Below are 25,792 nucleotides of genomic sequence, written 5' to 3' on the forward strand. Positions count from 1 at the left end.
GTATAAGGAAGAGATGCGTATATACAAATTCACAGAGTTGTGGTATCTCTAAAGGCGTGCGTCCAGCCCAGTGGCTTGGAGAAAAGCTACAGCGGCTCTTGTTACCAGGGCTGCGCTGGTTGCATTAGGCCAAGGACCTAAAAGAAACTCGTCCGATAGCGGTCTATCATGGATGTTTGCTATGGAAGAGACAAGTTGCTGTCGTTCTTGCGCGTACGCGGGACACACGCAAAATATATGTTCAAGTGTTTCTGGCACCTCACAGCATTCACAGTTTGGGCTAATATCACTGGCACCTATCATATTTCTATAACGGTTGGTGAATGCGACACCAAGGCGAATCCGGTGCACCATGCTCGTGTGGTTTCTACTGAACTTGTGAGGCATACGAAATCTCATTTCTTGGTCCCATTTGTGTAATCGCTTGTGTCGTCGATCTGGTTGGGCCCAGTGTTCCAACGTAGAGTTGTGGTTTACGCGACGAAGTAGGGCGTTTGTGTCTGTTCGTGAGAACGGAATGCGTACTTCACAAGCACTATCTAAAGCAGTTTTTGCTTCAGCGTCTGCCTGTTCGTTCCATATCACGCCACAGTGTGATGGTATCCACTGAAAGGTGACATTGTGGCCATTTCTTGTTGCGTGGTCGAGATACTCTGTAATTTCTATAGCCATAGAATAATACGGGCCCCGTCTGAGGACACAGTCAATCGTTTGCAGAGCTGGCTTGCAATCGCAGAATATCGTCCATGCGTGAGGAGGCTCCTCGGAGAGAAATCGAACTGCTTCCCGGACAGCAACAAGTTCTGCGGCAGTTGATGTTGAGCTATGGTCTAGTTTAAACCGGCGAGCGATGATCATATGTGGAATGACGAAGGCTGCAGTGGAGGCATATGGTGTGACAGAGCCATCGGTATACACATGTACAGTATCTCCGTACTCTGTAGAAATGTGCAACAGGGTGAGTTGCCTGAGGCCAATAGATGCAACGAAAGACTTTTTAGTAATTCCAGGGATCTGCAATGTAACGACAGGTTTAGGCAGAACCCACGGGGGATGAGCATAGCTATTTGTGTCAGTTACACCACAGATTTTGCGAACTCGCAAGATTACCTGCAAATGGTGTGTTGAGGCAGGTGAAAGCTAGGTCAAACATTAATTCCGGGGACCTCCATCCTACAACGAGGTCGTATCGCTCAGCGAGATAATTGTGCAGATATGCAGTGAGTCACTTTCGTTTCAGGATATTTTGGCTTTATTGAACATTTAAATGTGTACGTAAAAATAATGAGAAGTTGGATCGGATGAGCTCACATTGGTGTTGCCATTACTTTCCTTTCTCAAAAGCGTTTCGCCTTACTTTTGTCCCTGTATCATGGGCTCGAATGCTGAGCGCACGCAGGGTATCAAATCGTAAGTGAACCAAATACAGGGGGTAAAAAAAATATTTTTGCGCAAACCGGAATTGAACCGGAACGTTACGAATTTTTTAACTCCTGAACGAAACCGAAAGGAAAGAGGAAAATATAATTGCGGTTCAGGTTGCCCACGTTCTCTGGAGCTTCAGACCTAGAGAATTGCCTGAACTTGTGGATCAAACATACCACCTCATTTGTAAAGACTTGCGGTCGCTTTAGAAGCGACATCACCGTTAGTGCGGTTTTCAACGTGTCGCCGTCAGGAGGCAGGCATGTTCGTGACACACTCATGAGAATCTGAAATTGGTGACTGTAAAATATTTCGCCAGCGGCGAGAGTGCTAATTCAAATGAAGCATTTCTTAACCGGGCTGTCGCTTTTGACCACACTGGCATTTACACTGAAGGAAATGCTATATAATTGACATATTGCTTCTAAGGTGTGCTTCCGCAGTGGTTATTATTATTATTATTATTATTATTATTATTATTATTATTATTATTAAGAATCAGCATTACGACCACTCCTTTTTTAATATTCATTAATGATGTTCTTTCTGCTGTTCGTAACTTTTCATCTATACGTCGATTACATCAAGATTCTTAAGGAAATTCATACTGTTGATGACTGTCGCATCCTGCAGTCTGACCTGTTTTCTTTTCCTAAATGGTACAAAGATAATGACCTCACCTTGAATGCTGCTAAGACCAATGTCAGTACTTTCGCACGCAAAACGGCAAGCATTTATTTTTCTTATTCTGTATATACTGTACCATTATGTAAGCTCTGTCAGATCAATGGTCTCGGTGTACTTTCTGATACAACTTTACACTCTTCAGCTCACGCCGACCGCGTTGCAATGCGGAGTATGGGCTCTCATAGAGCTGTTTGCAGACTATCGAGAGAATTAAATTCTCCTACACCGTTCCTCAATTTGCACACAACAATCTATCTTCCTCAACTCGAATACGCGTCGGGCGTCTGGAATGGCGCTTCTGGATCCAACATTGACATTATAGATCGGTTCCAGAAAAATTTTTTAAGCATATATCATCACCGCTTTGCTAACACGGACGCTGGACCGTGTTCTAACACTGCTGGGTTATCGCAGTTTTGTCTTTACTTCGCTGCCGACGTAATCGCCGCTAAGCTTCTGTTTCTTTTCATACTTGTTCACGGTATCCTCACGTATCCCAAGCTCCTCAGTAGTATCATAGTTCGTATTCCGCGCAAGATCACCCGAGAACATATACCTTTCCATCTTCCTGCCTGTTATCACCAATGCTCAACCGTCCACAGAATACAGAGTCGTTATAACGCTTTTCTTCGTGACCTTGGTATTTTTCATAACTCGCTGTCTTTGTTCTCTTCCGAGATCTGCGCTGCTGTGTCATAGTTTCTCATATTGTTCATCTGCCCTTATCCTCCTTTTCTTTTGTATTCACCTCGCGCCTTGTTGTATGTACACTCTTCTTTTCAAGATTGTTCTTTTCATTCAGTGCTTTCTTTCTTTTTTTACTTATATGCCCCTGTCATTGTGCTGGCCCTGTCATTGTGCTTTCTTCTTCTTTTTTTAATGCACGCGTGCGCCAGCACTTAGACCTCATGGTTGTTCATGGGCACAGTAAATAATTTATTTATTTATTTATTTATTTATTTATTTATTTATTTATTTATTTATTTATTGACTTATTGATTGATTGATTGATTGCAGTTTTATAGCCTTTCTGTGGCAGCCGAGGAGCGCCGCCCATATCTTGTGCAGAATAAATATATGCTGTTTTCCTGTTTATTTCTTAGGTTATACGAATGAACGCAAACCGGTTTGAACCGTTATTCTGTCGTTCTGGAGTTGGAAGCGTTTTCGTTTGAACCGGAACCAAAATGCTTATTTAGTTGGCCTCTCTGGTTGCGTGTAATGTGCGCGCGGCATGCACACACGTCCGCACAGACAGTGAGAATGTTGCTAAAGTACAGCATTAAAAATCGTACAGCCTCCTGTCAGTCCCGTCGTGGGATTAGCCGGGTGCGCGTTTTATCGCGCTTTGCTGGACCAAATAAAAGTTTATTCACTCACTCACTCACTCCGTTTCCAATGATCCAATATGATCAGCGGGCTATTCCACGCGGATCAAGGGCTGGATAGCGATCGATGCCGGCGTCGTCCCTCGATCCTCTCGTGTGTCACTGATCTCACTTTAATGCTGTTACACGATCTACCTGTTAGCAAGGAGAGCGCTCAGAAGGTGACGGTGTGTTTCGTTAGATCAAGCGGCTTGTGCCGTCGCCTATGACTGCTTGACATTTCCTCTCTTGCGAGCATGTTTCTACGAAACCTTCGATTTATCTGTCTCTCGGCTCTGTATATATGTATAGCCTCCTGTTGTGTATCGTAGTCAAGCGGAAGCTCTTCCGGTTAACTTCTCTACCTCTTCCTCGTTACACCCTCTCTCTTTAAGCAGGTGCGCTCGACGTTAAGGAGAAAAAGAACCTGCCAAGGTATACGAGCGAAAGAGAGGGTGCGTGGCGGTCGTCCTCTTCGAAACCACTTGAAGTAATAATTCATCGACACTTCTTCCAGACGTCCAACAACCTACAGATAACCTGCGCGCGAGTGCGCATGCGTCAAGTTGCTACAAGCGTGTTCCGACTCCCTGTATATTGCCGACAACTCACAAGTGCCTCTCTCCTGAAATGCATTGACTTCCTGCGTTACGTCATATCATACAGCAACGTCCTGCCAAAACAGACTCCTCCGACGCGTACGTAGGAGACACATGTACGCGACAGAAGTGCGACGCAAATTAGGTAGCCCACTACAGGAACAGAAAAAGGCCATGGTGGGCGCCCATAGCGCGTCAGTGCGTGCGTCTCGCTATCCATCAAGCCCAGTTATAGCAGCGCCGCCAAAAAAGAAGTGTCACGTCACCACCGCGTTAGGAATACATAAGCATCATTGTTGCTGCGCGCGTCGCAACGACGGAGGAAGGTGCCTGCGCCGACTGAAGGTCACGTGGGCTTGTAGTAGACAGAAGGCGTCCGCGATGCGGACGGACCGGCAGAAAGGCGGGGGACGACGATAAATGTCACTTCCACGCCAAGCGGAACGCGTCACGTGACCACGGCCTGCGAGGGTGTGCGCGCGTATATATACCTGTTACGTGTCGCATCCGAGCAAAGGAGCGCTGGCGCGTGTCATTGACGCCGTTCTCCGCGGGCGCCGCCTGCTTTGCATAACGGCGGCCGTCGAAGCGTATAAAGCAAGCGGCGGGAGGCACGGGAGAGCGAGCGACGGGAGAAAAGCGTCAGCTTGCAGCTCGGGGCGACAGCTGTTTACGGAGTGCCAAGAAAGTCTTCTCTCTCGGCCGTCCGCGCGGTGTCTGCCAAGGTCTCACCCCCCACTCCCTCAGACCCCGCACCTATAGCTCTGTTGCGAACAGCCCCACCGACGCTCGAGCGAAACCGGCTTCCGAGCAGACCCAGCCATGCAGACAAGCAGTGTGCACTGCGCTGTTGCTGCTGCTGCTGCAGCTGCTGCTGACACTTGAGTGGTTTCTCCCGTTCACCGCCGCTGAGTGCAAAAGCGAAGTCGCTGTACTATCGCCATGAAATAAACGTGAAGAGAACCTCATTTTTTTCAATACACCAGGCGCTGCGTTAGCATCGACGATTACAGAAAAAAGAAGAAACGCGTTAGGCAAAGCAGTTCACAAGGTCGAAAGTGTTCGAAGGTAAAACTGAGATCCTTCGCGGCCCGAGTTTGCGACATGAGACTCGAAGAACGGACGATCCATAAACTGACCTCCGGAAGAGGCTCACGCGCGCCCTCGTCAAGTGTGCACCAGGTGCCGGCTATATAAAACAAGCGCTATAGTAGGCCAGCTATGCGAAACGACCTTTCGCAGCGACTGCCCGATAATATGCGTAACCGCGTGATACGCTTTCGGTTTGTACTCCTTTACGTAAACCTTCCTTACGGGTTTATACTTAACGGGAGTGCTTTGACTCACGGGTTCTTACAGACCGCTCCACATTGCACGCAGTCAATGTATGCATGTCCTCTGCCCCGGCAGAAAGCGACGGATATATCTCGTGCTTTTCGGCAAGCACACATGTCACAGTCAGGTTAACGAAGATGCAAGCATTCCACCAAATCACTTCGCCCAACTCCGACCCCGCTTATTTGAATACATGTAAAACGCAGAAACGCATTTCTGTGTGAGATAGCCACTCGGCTGACTTTAATGAAATTTGTTGCATTTGTGAAAGAAAGCTAAATTCCAGTGACTGTTGGAAGTGGAATTTAGATTTAGGGTCTGAATTTTTAAAAGGGTATTTACAAAAATTGGTGAGGTTGAAAAAAATAAAAGCACGAAGTTTAGAACTTCGTAGTTTTGCACCTAGAACAGATATAGCAGTCCTATAAACTGCATCCATCAGAGTATTCAAAGCGGACAAACTTGATATGGCAGTTTTTGTCTTACGCGAATTTGTTATATTGTATACAAGGGTTTTGCAAATGTCCTACCCCCATATTAGTGATAAACTTGAGAGCCATGTCTAATACATCGCTTTTGTCCGCTTTAGATGTACTATTGGAAGCAATTTACAGAATTGTTATATCGCTTTTGATTGCTAAGTTAAAGAACTGTAAACTATATAGTCTCGTTTTCTGAAAATTTGCGATTTTAACAGTTTTATTAAGACTCTACCGGTCTAAGTCGAAAATTCGCTACCAACAGTCACTAGATTTTAACTTTTTCTTTTAAATGCAACAAACCTCCTCAAATTTTGTGCAGTGGTTGACGAGAAAAAAGGATTTCTTCTTTCCCATGTATTTAGATAGGAGCCCCCGAGCTAAAGCTTCATCTTAAGCGCGAGCACCCTGATAAGACAGCGTTAATTAGGGGAACTAGAGCACCGCACAAGAACTGTATATAGCCGTTTTCCTAATTACGTATGCGGCCTTTTTTTTTCGCCGTTACAGGACGGCTCAGACAACCGTCCTCTTCCCCAACAGCGCCATGCGCGGCTGAGTGCATACACGTGCGGTAAAAAAAAAAAAAAAAAAGAGTGTGCAATAACGGCCTCGTCACTTGTCTTTGTGTGCAGAGCTGTACCACCCGAAGGACGTGCAGCGGATCAGCGAGAACGACGACCTCTGTCGGCGATACGTGCGCCACAAGGACCTCGACATCCCGGCGGCGCTCACCTGGGCGAAACATTCGCTCCGCTGGAGGAAGCAGTCCGGCATCAACGGTAGTGTGCACTTGTCTTATACGATCGAGTTACGAGCGTTTCGCGATACTCGCAGATGTACAGAAGCGCCGCAGATGTCCATCTGGGAATTTCAGTGGGTTCATATATAGAGTTCTAGGGGGTTGCCTATATTATCTGGTGTTGACCGTGAGAATTCCCGGCCACGTCTTTTTTTTTTTTTTTACTCGTGAATAGCTCGATTGCTAAAAAATTACCCCCCAAGCAATGCGCACTAATGGTTAATCATCGAAGCTGAAACGTGCGGCCCCAGTGTTTAGCACTGGGTTAATCCCGACGGTTCATTGAACGACGGCATGGTAGGCTGCCGGATCCTCGGTACGCAGTTGTTGCTTTCGCTCGGCTCCACGAGCCTGTTCTTGTGCCCGGGCTGCAGCAACGGCACGGCGCAGACGAGGCGGTTCTGCTCGCGGTGTTGCTGACCGAAAGCTGCCTGCTCCTCAGGAACACGTATGACGCGTGGCCAACGAATTTCGCAGCCGGAGTGAAAATGCTGCGCGCACGCTCGGCTGCGACGGAGAGCAACGACGTCACTACTGGCGCAGCCAATCGCGCGCCTCCCTTTCTCTCTCTCTCTCTCTTTTTCGCGCATGCGCATGGGGTTGCGCCGGAGGAGCTTTCGGCTTACAGGCGACAGACGGACGGACGTACGGACGGATCTGCTATATAGCCGTATACAGCTTTGCTGTAAGGAATTGTGTCACTTAGAGTGTTTTTAGTACGGCAATGTGTCTGTATTCAACTCAATCCCAACTTTATTCTCCTAGTATTTCAATCGAAACGTAATTCTGCCGGCTAAAGGCTGCCGTAACGCAGCTTGAATGGGCCCTGGAGGCGTTGTGCGTGGACAGCGCGAGAGCAGTTAACATCAACAACGGCGACAACAAATAAATGAATAAACAAATAAAAATTCGGGTCAAACTAATTTGCCATGACTATCCAAGTATATATGCGATTGGCATTCCTTTTTGAGACGAAAATGAACTCGCAGAAAGTTTAGTTTCTTTTTCATCGAAGAGCGTCGTGAACGAGGTTGGCGCACATTTTTTAGATTGCACTATTGGCGGCGAGGAGTTACGGAGTCGCCCTCTATCGGAAGCGCCTCGCTGCCGTAGTATGAGGGATCACGTGGCGCGCTCCTCATAGGTTTTGCTGTCAGCGCTCACTTAAAACACCACGCGGGAGCTCTCCCGGACATTTCTGTAAGTACATTCGAAACGAGGGAAGTTTGTTATTGTCTAACTAATAATCTTAGGCAAGCAGAAAGCACAGAATCGTCTACAGACGCTATCTCTTTACCGAATACGTACAGTGAACGCCACTGCGCGCGGTCGCCGCGATGGAGTCTCCCGAACCGGCTTCTTGTGTGAAAGCTAGGTAAACGCTGAGAGCAAAATATGTGAAATATGTTCTTGTAGTGTTTGTATAACTAAATAGAGCGTAATAGAATGAAGCCTCAATGAAGCGATCGCACAGATTCGCAGCGACCGACTGCGCGTCTGCATGCTTGTCCGCGCACTGTTTCGCTTTCGCCGCGTGCGCGTTTTCGCAACGTGCCATGAGCTTTAGGCCGCAGAATCATTTGACAGTATACAAGCAACCATTGTTGCGTGGGCGCTATCTGAGCTGTTCAAAAATAATTTCATTGTAGAGACTTCGACGCCTACGGAGACTGATGTGCCTTCGCGACGATTCAATCTTTTTTTTTTTCTAGATTCTTGGTCGTTTCAATATTATTTCTCGAGTTGCGTCGCACTGTATGTTTATCGGTGTTCTCAGCGTGCGATTTCCCGCTGCTTCTTTTTGTAATCCAGTGCATTAATTCATAACACAAACATGACCATATGCCATGCTTTTTTTAATATGTGCTTCTTACCGCTCCCTTTCCACTCCAGTGAACTTGCCAGTATCTATAGCATCGACAAGTTCATAGACCAAACCGTCATGACATTAGTCGGGCAGCGGACTCGGGCGAGCGTCTCAGTGCGCGTTTACAGAACATCGCAGACCGGGCGCCGTAGCAGAAATCTTCATCGCGTCTGTGCTTGCTGCATACCCGAGTTGTAGCCGATGACTGTTTGCCGGTTTTAACGCGATAGCGTTAAGGAGCTCGTGTCGCAGAAAAGCCGGTGTCGTCGGCGTCGGCGTCCGCGGCGTTGGCCGTGAGCGATAAATCACGGCAGGCACTTCATAAATAAAAAGCAACTTCAAAGATGGGCTGGGTGGGAATCGAACCAGGGTCTCCGGCGTGTGAGACGGAGACGTTACCACTGAGCCACGAGTTCGATGCTTCAAAGCGGTATAAAAGCGCCTCTAGTGAACGCGGTGTTGCCTTAGAAACTAGCTGTTTCTAAGGCTCAGGCGTGCGTCGCTTGCTCAGGTGCACATTTCGTTGTCGCGCCGAACGCTGCGTTGCTCGACGCTCACCGCGTCCGATGCGGGGCGCGTAGTCGCTGCGCCGTAGCCCATTGTCTTACAACCCTTGGCGGGTCGACGGGAACGCTGTCGCGTACCACTCTTGAAGGCGAAGCTTAAGCGTCCTCCAATTTTTATGTTTCGCGATCCAAGTTTCACGCAGCTTCTTGTCCTGCGGCTACGTGCGAATAAGGCTGACGCCGGCCTCTGTTACGTGCGTCCGGCCCTGCGGCACCGAGAAGTAGCCTACCATGTTGCGCGCCTTCAAAGGCAGCCGCTACTTATTGTAGTGCTTTGAAGCGTTGTAAAGGAGACACTCGAAGAGGGAAAATTTCGCCACTAAATGAGGACCGCAGCGTACGAGGGAATTTAAACTCGTTTTCAGTTCGCTTCGGCGCGCCCGAAGCAGCCGACGCAGCCGCTATGTCCACGTGATCCCTCCTAGCACGTCACGCCGACGGTGGCGCCAGCTTTTCCAGTGGTGGAGCTCGAGGCCAATATGCGAGATCGGCTCACGAAAACGGTTGGATAGGTAGTCGGAACAATGCCAAGAACGTTATTAGCATTGAAAAAGAACGTAGCAAGGGAAATTTTGAGTTTCACAGTTCATGTCAGTGATAGGATAACTACCATTCATTATTTATGGTGTCGTAATAATGTAACAGTCGCTTAATAACAAGTTAAAAATATGAGGAGTGATGAACACGGTACATTACAATATTTCTGCAGCATTAATATTATTTATTTATTTATTTATTAGTCATTCATTTATTATCGGTAATTACATAAGCAAGTATAGTACACATATAATAAGCCAAGGTAACACTATAATAAACGTCACTTATACATGAATACACATAAGTTTACAGGTTAATAATGTACGTCTCTGGCTTCTGCGAGACACTTTAGTGGCCTGAATTCATTTATTCAGGATCCTTGGCCAATTTTGTTTATTGTATAATCAAATTTATGCTTAAGTTTCTATAATGTTCAAAACAACGCAACTGAGTTAACGTGCACCCAAATCACGCTGTATACACGAGCGTCAAATTTTCGCATTCCGCCCCCGTCAAAATGCGCCCGGCGAAATCGGGAATCGTGCGCGCGACCTTTTACTCAGGAGTAAGAAACAGCACGCGCATGCGATCGCATAGATGAGATGAATACATATATATAGAAAAGCATCAGTCATAGCTCTCGAAGTATAATATAATATAATATAGAATAGCTCTCGAAGATAGCTATTCCGGCGGCTAGCTTCCCACGCTATGCGTGCCGTCCTCGCACCTGTTAAAACTTTTCCTAGACGCTAGAACTATACCATTCCTACGCAACCTTGAGCGATCGGAAAGCGCGTTTTCCACGCCTGGTCGGCGGAGAGGGGGGGCTTCGTTCCGGCCGCGAAGCTCTCCACACCCCCGTAAGGAGCCTGGCAGTGGTCTCGTGCGGACGATGCCCTCTCGGTGAGCGCATATTTCCCCCCTCATCTTTTAAGAGATTCAATACATACAAGCATTTGTCTCGCAAACCAGATTTATTTCGAGGGAATTTTCCACGTCTCAATTATTTCTCTCGTCGTATTCGAGTGCTCATTGCCGTGTTATAGTTTGTTAACGAAGCTTCTCCTCAAGTCTAAATATTGTAAGGCAGTTTGTCGTGTGCGTATCATGGCCACGCATGCTTATATCGCCTTTCCGTTTCTCTACCACGGTTGCGCCTTAAAACCACGGCGCTGCAAGTTTGCTTTCTTTTCCTTCCCTCTTCTCCGCCCTTACACTGGCTCTCTTAACTACTACACGCAGAGGCAAGAAACAACGCGCGCTTTAGATACTATAGATGAGATGAATATTTACAATTATTATTAGGGTTATAATTATATTCGAGTGCTGATTGCCGTGTTATAGTTTGTTAACGAAACTACCCCTCAATTCTAGATACCTTAAGGCAGTTTGTCGTGTGCGTATCATGGCCACGCATGCTTATATCGCCTTTCCGTTTCTCTACCACGGTTGCGCCTTAAAACCACGGCGCTGCAAGTTTGCTTTCTTTTCCTTCCCTCTTCTCCGCCCTTACACTGGCTCTCTTAACTACTACACGCAGAGGCAAGAAACAACGCGCGCTTTAGATACTATAGATGAGATGAATATTTACAATTATTATTAGGGTTATAATTATATTCGAGTGCTGATTGCCGTGTTATAGTTTGTTAACGAAACTACCCCTCAATTCTAAATACCTTAAGGCAGTTTGTCGTGTGCGTATCATGGCCACGAATGCTTATATCGCCTTTCCGTTTCTCTACCACGGTTGCGCTTTAAAACCACGGCGCTGCAAGTTTGCTTTCCTTTCCTTCCCTCTTCTCCGCCCTTAAACTGACTCTCTTAACTACTACACGCAGAGACAAAGAAACAGCACGCGCATGCGATCGCATAGATGAGATGAATACATATATATAGAAAAGCATCAGTCATAGCTCTCGAAGTATAATATAATATAATATAGAATAGCTCTCGAAGATAGCTATTCCGGCGGCTAGCTTCCCACGCTATGCGTGCCGTCCTCGCACCTGTTAAAACTTTTCCTAGACGCTAGAACTATACCATTCCTACGCAACCTTGAGCGATCGGAAAGCGCGTTTTCCACGCCTGGTCGGCGGAGAGGGGGGGCTTCGTTCCGGCCGCGAAGCTCTCCACACCCCCGTAAGGAGCCTGGCAGTGGTCTCGTGCGGACGATGCCCTCTCGGTGAGCGCATATTTCCCCCCTCATCTTTTAAGAGATTCAATACATACAAGCATTTGTCTCGCAAACCAGATTTATTTCGAGGGAATTTTCCACGTCTCAATTATTTCTCTCGTCGTATTCGAGTGCTCATTGCCGTGTTATAGTTTGTTAACGAAGCTTCTCCTCAAGTCTAAATATTGTAAGGCAGTTTGTCGTGTGCGTATCATGGCCACGCATGCTTATATCGCCTTTCCGTTTCTCTACCACGGTTGCGCCTTAAAACCACGGCGCTGCAAGTTTGCTTTCTTTTCCTTCCCTCTTCTCCGCCCTTACACTGGCTCTCTTAACTACTACACGCAGAGGCAAGAAACAACGCGCGCTTTAGATACTATAGATGAGATGAATATTTACAATTATTATTAGGGTTATAATTATATTCGAGTGCTGATTGCCGTGTTATAGTTTGTTAACGAAACTACCCCTCAATTCTAGATACCTTAAGGCAGTTTGTCGTGTGCGTATCATGGCCACGCATGCTTATATCGCCTTTCCGTTTCTCTACCACGGTTGCGCCTTAAAACCACGGCGCTGCAAGTTTGCTTTCTTTTCCTTCCCTCTTCTCCGCCCTTACACTGGCTCTCTTAACTACTACACGCAGAGGCAAGAAACAACGCGCGCTTTAGATACTATAGATGAGATGAATATTTACAATTATTATTAGGGTTATAATTATATTCGAGTGCTGATTGCCGTGTTATAGTTTGTTAACGAAACTACCCCTCAATTCTAAATACCTTAAGGCAGTTTGTCGTGTGCGTATCATGGCCACGAATGCTTATATCGCCTTTCCGTTTCTCTACCACGGTTGCGCTTTAAAACCACGGCGCTGCAAGTTTGCTTTCCTTTCCTTCCCTCTTCTCCGCCCTTAAACTGACTCTCTTAACTACTACACGCAGAGACAAAGAAACAGCACGCGCATGCGATCGCATAGATGAGATGAATACATATATATAGAAAAGCATCAGTCATAGCTCTCGAAGTATAATATAATATAATATAGAATAGCTCTCGAAGATAGCTATTCCGGCGGCTAGCTTCCCACGCTATGCGTGCCGTCCTCGCACCTGTTAAAACTTTTCCTAGACGCTAGAACTATACCATTCCTACGCAACCTTGAGCGATCGGAAAGCGCGTTTTCCACGCCTGGTCGGCGGAGAGGGGGGGCTTCGTTCCGGCCGCGAAGCTCTCCACACCCCCGTAAGGAGCCTGGCAGTGGTCTCGTGCGGACGATGCCCTCTCGGTGAGCGCATATTTCCCCCCTCATCTTTTAAGAGATTCAATACATACAAGCATTTGTCTCGCAAACCAGATTTATTTCGAGGGAATTTTCCACGTCTCAATTATTTCTCTCGTCGTATTCGAGTGCTCATTGCCGTGTTATAGTTTGTTAACGAAGCTTCTCCTCAAGTCTAAATATTGTAAGGCAGTTTGTCGTGTGCGTATCATGGCCACGCATGCTTATATCGCCTTTCCGTTTCTCTACCACGGTTGCGCCTTAAAACCACGGCGCTGCAAGTTTGCTTTCTTTTCCTTCCCTCTTCTCCGCCCTTACACTGGCTCTCTTAACTACTACACGCAGAGGCAAGAAACAACGCGCGCTTTAGATACTATAGATGAGATGAATATTTACAATTATTATTAGGGTTATAATTATATTCGAGTGCTGATTGCCGTGTTATAGTTTGTTAACGAAACTACCCCTCAATTCTAGATACCTTAAGGCAGTTTGTCGTGTGCGTATCATGGCCACGCATGCTTATATCGCCTTTCCGTTTCTCTACCACGGTTGCGCCTTAAAACCACGGCGCTGCAAGTTTGCTTTCTTTTCCTTCCCTCTTCTCCGCCCTTACACTGGCTCTCTTAACTACTACACGCAGAGGCAAGAAACAACGCGCGCTTTAGATACTATAGATGAGATGAATATTTACAATTATTATTAGGGTTATAATTATATTCGAGTGCTGATTGCCGTGTTATAGTTTGTTAACGAAACTACCCCTCAATTCTAAATACCTTAAGGCAGTTTGTCGTGTGCGTATCATGGCCACGAATGCTTATATCGCCTTTCCGTTTCTCTACCACGGTTGCGCTTTAAAACCACGGCGCTGCAAGTTTGCTTTCCTTTCCTTCCCTCTTCTCCGCCCTTAAACTGACTCTCTTAACTACTACACGCAGAGACAAAGAAACAGCACGCGCATGCGATCGCATAGATGAGATGAATACATATATATAGAAAAGCATCAGTCATAGCTCTCGAAGTATAATATAATATAATATAGAATAGCTCTCGAAGATAGCTATTCCGGCGGCTAGCTTCCCACGCTATGCGTGCCGTCCTCGCACCTGTTAAAACTTTTCCTAGACGCTAGAACTATACCATTCCTACGCAACCTTGAGCGATCGGAAAGCGCGTTTTCCACGCCTGGTCGGCGGAGAGGGGGGGCTTCGTTCCGGCCGCGAAGCTCTCCACACCCCCGTAAGGAGCCTGGCAGTGGTCTCGTGCGGACGATGCCCTCTCGGTGAGCGCATATTTCCCCCCTCATCTTTTAAGAGATTCAATACATACAAGCATTTGTCTCGCAAACCAGATTTATTTCGAGGGAATTTTCCACGTCTCAATTATTTCTCTCGTCGTATTCGAGTGCTCATTGCCGTGTTATAGTTTGTTAACGAAGCTTCTCCTCAAGTCTAAATATTGTAAGGCAGTTTGTCGTGTGCGTATCATGGCCACGCATGCTTATATCGCCTTTCCGTTTCTCTACCACGGTTGCGCCTTAAAACCACGGCGCTGCAAGTTTGCTTTCTTTTCCTTCCCTCTTCTCCGCCCTTACACTGGCTCTCTTAACTACTACACGCAGAGGCAAGAAACAACGCGCGCTTTAGATACTATAGATGAGATGAATATTTACAATTATTATTAGGGTTATAATTATATTCGAGTGCTGATTGCCGTGTTATAGTTTGTTAACGAAACTACCCCTCAATTCTAGATACCTTAAGGCAGTTTGTCGTGTGCGTATCATGGCCACGCATGCTTATATCGCCTTTCCGTTTCTCTACCACGGTTGCGCCTTAAAACCACGGCGCTGCAAGTTTGCTTTCTTTTCCTTCCCTCTTCTCCGCCCTTACACTGGCTCTCTTAACTACTACACGCAGAGGCAAGAAACAACGCGCGCTTTAGATACTATAGATGAGATGAATATTTACAATTATTATTAGGGTTATAATTATATTCGAGTGCTGATTGCCGTGTTATAGTTTGTTAACGAAACTACCCCTCAATTCTAAATACCTTAAGGCAGTTTGTCGTGTGCGTATCATGGCCACGAATGCTTATATCGCCTTTCCGTTTCTCTACCACGGTTGCGCTTTAAAACCACGGCGCTGCAAGTTTGCTTTCCTTTCCTTCCCTCTTCTCCGCCCTTAAACTGACTCTCTTAACTACTACACGCAGAGACAAAGAAACAGCACGCGCATGCGATCGCATAGATGAGATGAATACATATATATAGAAAAGCATCAGTCATAGCTCTCGAAGTATAATATAATATAATATAGAATAGCTCTCGAAGATAGCTATTCCGGCGGCTAGCTTCCCACGCTATGCGTGCCGTCCTCGCACCTGTTAAAACTTTTCCTAGACGCTAGAACTATACCATTCCTACGCAACCTTGAGCGATCGGAAAGCGCGTTTTCCACGCCTGGTCGGCGGAGAGGGGGGGCTTCGTTCCGGCCGCGAAGCTCTCCACACCCCCGTAAGGAGCCTGGCAGTGGTCTCGTGCGGACGATGCCCTCTCGGTGAGCGCATATTTCCCCCCTCATCTTTTAAGAGATTCAATACATACAAGCATTTGTCTCGCAAACCAGATTTATTTCGAGGGAATTTTCCACGTCTCAATTATTTCTCTCGTCGTATTCGAGTGCTCATTGCCGTGTTATAGTTTGTTAACGAAGCTTCTCCTCAAGTCTAAATATTGTAAGGCAGTTTGTCGTGTGCGTATCATGGCCACGCATGCTTATATCGCCTTTCCGTTTCTCTACCACGGTTGCGCCTTAAAACCACGGCGCTGCAAGTTTGCTTTCTTTTCCTTCCCTCTTCTCCGCCCTTACACTGGCTCTCTTAACTACTACACGCAGAGGCAAGAAACAACGCGCGCTTTAGATACTATAGATGAGATGAATATTTACAATTATTATTAGGGTTATAATTATATTCGAGTGCTGATTGCCGTGTTATAGTTTGTTAACGAAACTACCCCTCAATTCTAGATACCTTAAGGCAGTTTGTCGTGTGCGTATCATGGCCACGCATGCTTATATCGCCTTTCCGTTTCTCTACCACGGTTGCGCCTTAAAACCACGGCGCTGCAAGTTTGCTTTCTTTTCCTTCCCTCTTCTCCGCCCTTACACTGGCTCTCTTAACTACTACACGCAGAGGCAAGAAACAACGCGCGCTTTAGATACTATAGATGAGATGAATATTTACAATTATTATTAGGGTTATAATTATATTCGAGTGCTGATTGCCGTGTTATAGTTTGTTAACGAAACTACCCCTCAATTCTAAATACCTTAAGGCAGTTTGTCGTGTGCGTATCATGGCCACGAATGCTTATATCGCCTTTCCGTTTCTCTACCACGGTTGCGCTTTAAAACCACGGCGCTGCAAGTTTGCTTTCCTTTCCTTCCCTCTTCTCCGCCCTTAAACTGACTCTCTTAACTACTACACGCAGAGACAAAGAAACAGCACGCGCATGCGATCGCATAGATGAGATGAATACATATATATAGAAAAGCATCAGTCATAGCTCTCGAAGTATAATATAATATAATATAGAATAGCTCTCGAAGATAGCTATTCCGGCGGCTAGCTTCCCACGCTATGCGTGCCGTCCTCGCACCTGTTAAAACTTTTCCTAGACGCTAGAACTATACCATTCCTACGCAACCTTGAGCGATCGGAAAGCGCGTTTTCCACGCCTGGTCGGCGGAGAGGGGGGGCTTCGTTCCGGCCGCGAAGCTCTCCACACCCCCGTAAGGAGCCTGGCAGTGGTCTCGTGCGGACGATGCCCTCTCGGTGAGCGCATATTTCCCCCCTCATCTTTTAAGAGATTCAATACATACAAGCATTTGTCTCGCAAACCAGATTTATTTCGAGGGAATTTTCCACGTCTCAATTATTTCTCTCGTCGTATTCGAGTGCTCATTGCCGTGTTATAGTTTGTTAACGAAGCTTCTCCTCAAGTCTAAATATTGTAAGGCAGTTTTCCTAGTCTCTAAAGCCGCTCGAGTTCACGCAGCTCCTCTGGCGGCCTTTTTTCCAAGAAACAATGCCTTCCAACCACTCAGAATCAGCAAAAATCGACTGTCGCGGACAACACCAGCCCCTTTCCACATAAGTATGAGGCTCGGAGCAGGAGCTATAGCGCTTGCAAGTAACCGCTGGCTTGACGAACCAACCGACTGAGCTACCTTTCCGGGCAACATTGAAGGATCACGAGTTCAAATCACATGTTATGTTGCTTTTTTTTTTTCGTTTTTTTTCCTTTTAATGTATTTTCCTTCCTTTTATCACTGTACGAAAACCCTCCTAAAAAAATATATATATATATATATATCCTCAATTATGTGTGGCCACACATGTGCAGGTCATAAATACCAGGTTCTCTAGCCGAGTGCCATCCATGCGGTATAACCGAGCTCAGATTGGTCCACCTTGACTGATCAAATAGGGCGCCACTGTAGGTTAAATGTGGCGTACAACTCCTGCGGGACCCGCCGTGGTTGCTCAGTGGTCATGGTGTTAGACTGCTGAGCACGAGGTCGCGGGATCGGACCCCGGCCACGGCGGCCGCATTTCGATGGGGGCGAAATGCGAAAACACCCGTGTACTTAGAATTAGGTGCACGTTAAAGAACCCCAGGTGGTCGAAATTTTCGGAGTCCTCCACTACGGCGTGCATAATCAGAAAGTGGTTTTTGTCACGCAAAACACCATAATTCAAATTTTAATTTAACTCCTGCGGGAACGGTAGAGTATCCGTCTCCAGTGCAAGGGGACCGTGATTCAAATCCCGGTGCCGCGCAATTCTCCTCCGGGAAATACAAAAAAAAAAGAGAAAAAGAACCGTGTGTTCAGAAATTGCACAAACAGGCCTGGAGTGCGGCCTGATCCCGGTGACCAGAACCGGTAACGCACTCTCTCACCAGAGCAGGATTGGCCACCCTGGTGCAGTACTTGGCCACAACCTCCTATATGAATACAACAATCAAACCCCGGCCCTCAGTCCCCAGCAGCCGCGAAGCAACTGACCACGGCGGCGGTCAGATCTGTAACGCTGCAGAGGGTGCTAAGAATACCTGGCTCCGGACAGGCCGCCATTGGAATCTGAACCTGGCAACGTTTAACGTTAGAACGCTATCTAGTGAGGCGAGTCTAGCAGTATTATTGGAGGAATTAGAGGGTAGTAAATGGGATATAATAGGGCTCAGTGAGGTTAGGAGGACAAAAGAAGCATATACAGTGCTAAAAAGCGGGCATGTACTGTGTTACCGGGGCTTAGCGGAGAGGCGAGAACTAGGAGTCGGATTCCTGATTAATAAGGAAATAGCTGGTAACATACAGGAATTCTATAGCATTAACGAGAGGGTGGCAGGTCTTGTTGTGAAACTTAATAAGAGGTACAAATTGAAGGTGGTACAAGTCTATGCCCCTACATGCAGTCATGATGACCAGGAAGTCGAAAGCTTTTATGAAGACGTGGAATCGGCGATGGGTAAAGTCAAAACAAAATACACTATACTGATGGGCGACTTCAATGCCAGGGTAGGCAAGAAGCAGGCTGGAGACAAGTCAGTGGGGGAATATGGCATAGGCTCTAGGAATAGCAGAGGAGAATTATTAGTAGAGTTTGCAGAACAGAATAATATGCGGATAATGAACACCTTTTTCCGCAAGCGGGTTAGTCGAAAGTGGACGTGGAGGAGCCCGAATGGTGAGACTAGAAATGAAATCGACTTCATACTCTGCGCGAACCCTGGCATCATACAAGATGTAGACGTACTCGGCAAGATACGCTGCAGTGACCATAGGATGGTAAGAACTCGAATTAGCCTAGACTTGAGGAGGGAACGGAAGAAACTGGTACACAAGAAGCCAATCAATGAATTAGCGGTAAGAGGGAAACTAGAGGAATTCCGGATCAAGCTACAGAACAGGTATTCGGCTTTAACTCAGGAAGAGGACCTTAGTGTTGAAGCAATGAACGACTATCTCATGGGAACCATTAAGGAGTGCGCAATAGAAGTCGGTGGTAACTCCGTTAGACAGGAAACCAGTAAGCTATCGCAGGAGACGAAAGATCTGATCAGGAAACGCCAATGTATGAAAGCCTCTAACCCTACAGCTAGAATAGAACTGGCAGAACTTTCTAAGTTAATCAACAAGCGTAAGATAGCGGACATCAGGAACTATAATATGGATAGAATTGAACAGGCTCTCAGGAACGGAGGAAGCCTAAAAACAGTGAAGAAGAAACTAGGAATAGGCAAGAATCAGATGTGTGCGTTAAGAGACAAAGCCGGCAATATCGTTACTAATATGGATGAGATAGTTCAAGTGGCTGAGGAGTTCTATAGAGATTTATACAGTACCAGTGGCACCCACGACGATAGTGGAAGAGAGAATAGCCTAGAGGAATTCGAAATCCCACAGGTAACGCCAGAAGAAGTAAAGAAAGCCTTAGGAGCTATGCAAAGGGGGAAGGCAGCCGGGGAGGATCAGGTAACAGCAGATTTGTTGAAGGATGGTGGTCAGATTGTTCTAGAGAAACTGGCCACCCTGTATACGCAATGCCTCATAACCTCGAGCGTACCGGAATCTTGGAAGAACGCTAACATAATCCTAATCCATAAGAAAGGGGACGCCAAAGACTTGAAAAACTATAGACCGATCAGCTTACTGTCCGTTGCCTACAAAGTATTTACTAAGGTAATCGCAAATAGAATCAGGAACACCTTAGACTTCTGTCAACCAAAGGACCAGGCAGGATTCCGTAAAGGCTACTCAACAATAGACCATATTCACACTATCAATCAACTGATAGAGAAATGTGCAGAATATAACCAACCCTTATATATAGCTTTCATTGATTACGAGAAAGCGTTTGATTCAGTCGAAACCTCAGCAGTCATGGAGGCATTACGGAATCAGGGTGTAGATGAGCCATATGTAAAGATACTGGAAGATATCTATAGCGGCTCCACAGCCACCGTAGTCCTCCACAAAGAAAGCAACAAAATCCCTATAAAGAAAGGCGTTAGACAGGGAGATACGATATCTCCAATGCTATTCACAGCATGTTTACAGGAGGTATTCAGAGGCCTGGAGTGGGAAGAATTGGGGATAAAAGTTGATGGAGAATACCTTAGCAACTTGCGATTCGCTGATGATATTGCCTTGCTTAGTAACTCAGGAGACCAATTGCAATGCATGCTCACTGACCTGGAGAGGCAAAGCAGAAGGGTGGGTCTGAAAATTAATCTGCAGAAAACTAAAGTAATGTTTAACAGGCTCGGAAGAGAACAGCAGTTTACGATAGGTAGCGAAGCACTGGAAGGGGTAAGGGACTACATCTACTTAGGGCAGGTAGTGACCACGGATCCGGATCATGAGACTGAAATAACCAGAAGAATAAGAATGGGCTGGGGTGCGTTTGGGAGGCATTCTCAAATCATGAACAGCAGGTTGCCACTATCCCTCAAAAGGAAAGTGTATAACAGCTGTGTGTTACCAGTACTCACATATGGGGCAGAAACCTGGAGACTTACGAAAAGGGTTCTGCTGAAATTGAGGACGACGCAACGAGCTATGGAAAGAAGAATGATGGGTGTGACGTTAAGGGATAAGAAAAGAGCAGATTGGGTGAGGCAACAAACGCGGGTAAACGACATCTTAGTTGAAATCAAGAAAAAGAAATGGGCATGGGCCGGACATGTAATGAGGAGGGAAGATAACCGATGGTCACTAAGGGTTACGGACTGGATTCCAAGGGAAGGGATGCGTAGCAGGGGGCGGCAGAAAGTTAGGTGGGCGGATGACATTAAGACGTTTGCAGGGACAACATGGCCACAATTAGTACATGACCGGGGTAGTTGGAGAAGTATGGGAGAGGCCTTTGCCCTGCAGTGGGCGTAACTAGGCTGATGATGATGATGAAGTATCAACGGTAATGATGATGATGTGTAGTGTATAATGACGCAAGGGCGTCAGCGGTATTATGCACTGCATTTCATTACACTGAGCGTCTGCGATGGCGGTATACATAAAGATTTGAAGGTTATTTGCATTTAGCGCCGATCACGATCCGGTGTGGCGGCATGGAATTCCACCGCGCCTTCTCGTATTTCGGTCGCATATATACTCGTGCAGGGAAGGTTTCCCAATGTCGCCTCGTTATAAGTCTGTGTTTGCGTTACGTTCGAGTGCTGCAGTGTAATACGTAATCCTTATTTACTCGGTGACGCCTAACTGCAGCTTCTATAACAGAGCGTGTATACACGTTAAAATTACCTGATGTCACAGAAGGATATGTACAGTATACGAAATTGTCGACGGCGGCGTATGTATAGGGAGGGCTACTATAGCACTTCATCACTTGCGTTGTTTCTCCGGCTTTCAAAAGACGTTAAAACACGGCTCCCGGAGCCGCCTTGGCAGTAAGACTGACCTACTTGGTTAATCTATACCCATCAGGCTTAACCTAACATTTCCTCTCGGTGTCCTTCCAAGTTGAGAAGATATAGAGGCTGCATGCCAGGCGGCTGGATACGCAGCACACGGCGCCAACGGTCACAGGGCACCGTCGTTAAATAAAATTGTTAAATAAGATTAAGTTATGGTGTTGTGCGTGCCAAAACCACGATCCGATTGCGAGGCACGCCTTAGTGGAGGACTCCGGATATTTGGACCACTTGAGGTTGTTTAAGGTGCACATAAATCTAAGTACACGGGTGTTTTCGCATTTAGTATAAGATTTAGTATAAATGATTTTCCCACCTCCCCTTTACCGTTTTTGCATTCTATAGTTTGCCAGGGCATGACGTACTTCAACGAGTCCACAAGACCCCTGTATCCCCATGTATACAAACGCATTTTTGAGATTGCACAGTGAAACGTTACCTGTGAAAACTCGCTGCATAAAAAAACAACAACTATATTTGTGTTTATTCCGAATTGTCGCCTTTGGGATGTGCATGAAGCTATGGAGTCCTGCTTCATAAGTGGCAAAGATAAAATATTGTTTTGGGATGTGCTTCAAGGCACTCCTAAGAAAGACTTCACTTTAAATCAGCATACCATCCTGTACTTGATTGCACCTCACGAAGAAGACGTGCATTTGATACGCATTTCTTAATCGGACTACATAGCTAACGGAAGGCAGGCATGTTGGACTGAAACGCTGAGCCCGCTGTTTCATCGAAATTTTAGTACGCATGCATGCTCACATGATTGGTCACTTGAATGAGATGTATGACCCAACAGAGTTTCAACAGGACTGCTACTAGCTCTTCATAAGTTGCATGTCGTCGTCACTCTTTTAAGTGCAAAACTTCTTGTTTTTCTGTGGTGCATGGTATACACATCGCGATTTATAGGCGCCTTCTAGGCCATCAGTATCTGATGTGTTGGCTAGCGCTTGCACGCTTCTCGCATATAGTAGCATATATGATGCAATAAATGACATGTAAACAAAATAAATATGTAAAAAGGCGTTTGTCGCCCAATTATTAGGGCATCGGGCTGCTGAGCTGGGGGTCCGAGGTTCGAACCCCGCCGCCGGGTGCGTTTCTTTTTAATATAATTTTTTGGGGGGGGTGGGGGGGAGGGGGGGAGCAAGAACCGGACCAGCGACCAACCGACCAACCGACCGACTCATGCGAAACCGTATAGGACGGCAGGCAAAGAAATAAACTGGTGCTAAAGGCCTCCTCGCCGTCTTAACCAGAGGCGGGTCGCTGTAACATGGCTGTCTGAGACGACATCAGTGCAAGCTACGTATAGTCGCCGACTCAGCCACTGCGGTTTACTGAGCACGCTTTACGCGCTGTCAAAAAAAAAAAAAGAAAGAAAGAAAAAGAAAAAAAAAAAGAGAGAGAGAGAGAGAGAGAGAGAGAGAGAGAGAGAGAGAGAGAGAGAGAGAGAGAGAGAGAGAGAGAGAGAGAGAGAGAGAGAGAGAGAGAGAGAGAGAGAGAGAGAACGCTTAAGAGGGGGTTCTCTTACAGAGATACACTGTGGTGATTGAAACCCGTTGCGTACTAGCGAATAATTACGCTTTTCGTACTCCATTTTTTTTTTTTTCATGCAGTAGAAAATGAAAGGAAGGTAACACATTCTTCCCTTCGTTCTCCGATTTCAGATGCGACGGAGGAGGGTTTCCCAATCGAATTCTTTCACCACGGGACGCTCGTTCCATACAACACGGACAAGTTCGGAAGCCACGTCTGTAAGTTCTGACGTCACTGTCAGTGCGTGTGCGAGCATCTATATAACCGAGTGCTCGGTTATCAGAGGTTCTGGAAGTGCGCTCGTCTCCTTTTTCGTTGTTGCTCTTCATACTGCCTTATAGGGTAATAGCTATATGGCTATATATAGTATAAGAAGTCGAGCAGGCTCGCTTGACCACCGCGAGCTCCTCGAAGACATGTGTGCGCTATTCACTTCGACCATGCAGCGTGTTCGGTTGTGCACTTGTACTGCATGCCAGCTATACACTTGGTCCACGTTGCTTAGAAGAAGGCGTCAAACTTCCCTTGAGCACCCTAGACAGTTCATCCACTTAAATGCTGATTGGTATGCAATGTCGCACCGTGCAATGCAATGTCGCACAGAAAAGAAAAATATTAACACTACTTTATTTCATCGTTAGTTCTGTTTGAATCCCACCGATGGCAACGGTTGTTGTGGTCGCACCGCTGGTGCGATCGGTTGGGAACTCGGCGCTGACGCCCGTGGTTGTACCTGGGTCGCAAGCCCCAAGGGTAGCGTTGGCCTGGCGGCCTGGGGTACAACTGGAAGCATCCGAAGGTCCCGGCAAAGCATGAGTCGACTGGTAACAACAAAACAACTTGTTTATTTTAACATCGCAAAGAGTTGGTGGTCAGGTTGACCGAAGTAGAGAGACGGGAGAGCACTTTACTCAACAGAAGAAATCGGAGCCCTCCTTTTGGCGTCCGGGGGCAGCTGTCTTTATACTCTCGCAGTTGAGGGCAAGAAGGAACCCCTCAATAGACGAGCACGTGATTGTACAATGGGCTAAGGTGACGCACACTGTCGTAGCGCCGCCGGTCGGGCACAAAGACTGGGAGGAGAAGGTAACTTCGGCTCTCGTAGCGCCTCTGGTCGGGCACAATGACTGGAAGGAGAAGGTAACCTCGGCTCTCGTAGCGCCTCTGGTCGGGCACAATGACTGGGAGGAGAAGGTGACCCCCTGCTGTCGCATCGCCGCCGGTCGGGCACAATGGCACATACACTCACACACGCACATGAAGACACGTGGCATCGGAACATGCCTGGAAACGCCTGGAAACGCCTGGAAACGCCTGGCGGGGAGCGTAGCGGCGACGCCGAACGGGCCAAAATGTCTGCCGCTTTGTTGCAATCGCGCCGGCTAAACCGCGCGTCGAAGGCGAAACGTAACAGTTCTAAGATCAAACAGGCGCTGAAAACGCGCAAAGCATCCTGCACACATCGTGTTCCTTCCGTAAGCAAGATCTGCTTTATAATAAAGACTAAAACGTTCGGCGAATAGCCTTGACACGTGCATGAGGTTTCCAGACAAAGATCTTTCCAAATCTCCAAATCGCAAAACCTTCAAAATATCTATTTTTGTCTGCGTCTACGGCTTTCTCGTTTTTCTCAAGGAAGTTAATCTTGTTTAACGTAAACTTTTCTTTGAATCAAGCAATTCAACCTCGCCCAACGTGATTCCATCATGTATCTCCAACGCGCACACCGCGCGAGAGAATGTGAATTATCGCAGATCATAGCGGTAGGTCTAACAAGGACTAACTTAACTCTTGCAACAAACGCTGCGCCGATAGCGCGTGCCACTTCTAGGTCGCTATCGCTTTAGTATAACGTACATATACACGTGCTATATAGCTTAAATGTATTACGGAATATCGGAGGCGCAGACGTCAACAACGGTAATGACGTCATCTTGTGATGATGTCAAAAAGCTCGCATTATAAAGACAGACTGTGTTTTTCCTTTTATGCGTTGGTGCAACATGCCGACGACAGCGACAAAATTTTCACGAAGACCGGTGTTCTTGTACGTTTTCTTTCTTCAAGATCCGTCTTACACGGAACGTTTCCAGTGAATTATGGTTGTTCATGTAAACCATCCCAAGATGTCATCACCCGCACTTAACTATTTCTGAATACGTCTCTATAGACGCGTGTGGTCTATGCGTTATGCTAGAAGATTCAAACTTTGGAATTGCGTTCGCACTTCCGTGTACACTATGTAGTCTGACTCCATGGCCGCATGTTCCCTCTGGTGCAGTGACCCTGCGCGTGAAACTGCACCGCAAGGATTCCTCGATGGTGGAGGAGATGCGCAAGTATTTCGCCTTCTTCATGGACAAGATCATGTTCGAGAAGGACGCGCTCAGAGTGACCGTCGTGTTCGATTGCACCGACGCCGGCGTCAGCAACGTGGTACGTCCGGGCCCATTTTTTTTGCGACCCCCTTTTTAACACACTATATACACTATAGCGCTTGCGTATTTCCGACCTGCTATAAACGGTCCGCTGTGCCAAAAGGTTAGAGATCAGATAGACAGGTGTACGTGTTTGTGTGTGTATAGATCATTTTTAAATTTTTTTTATCCTTTTCTCTTT

The 25,792-nt window shown here is 46.7% G+C and overlaps 1 protein-coding gene across 1 annotated transcript in view; it reads left to right on the plus strand.

Moving 5' to 3' along the window:
• The window catches only part of LOC142572481 (motile sperm domain-containing protein 2-like), a 58,529-nt gene that overhangs the window by 25,538 nt on the left and 7,199 nt on the right, over positions 1–25,792 (plus strand). Inside the window, exons 2-4 of the mRNA XM_075681633.1 lie at positions 6,528–6,674; positions 23,305–23,391; positions 25,455–25,609. Of these exons, the coding sequence (XP_075537748.1) occupies positions 6,528–6,674; positions 23,305–23,391; positions 25,455–25,609 (389 nt within the window). The remainder of the gene's footprint in view (positions 1–6,527; positions 6,675–23,304; positions 23,392–25,454; positions 25,610–25,792) is intronic.

Source organism: Dermacentor variabilis, chromosome 2, assembly GCF_050947875.1.
Source record: "Dermacentor variabilis isolate Ectoservices chromosome 2, ASM5094787v1, whole genome shotgun sequence".
Classification (NCBI taxonomy): Eukaryota; Metazoa; Arthropoda; class Arachnida; order Ixodida; family Ixodidae; genus Dermacentor; species Dermacentor variabilis.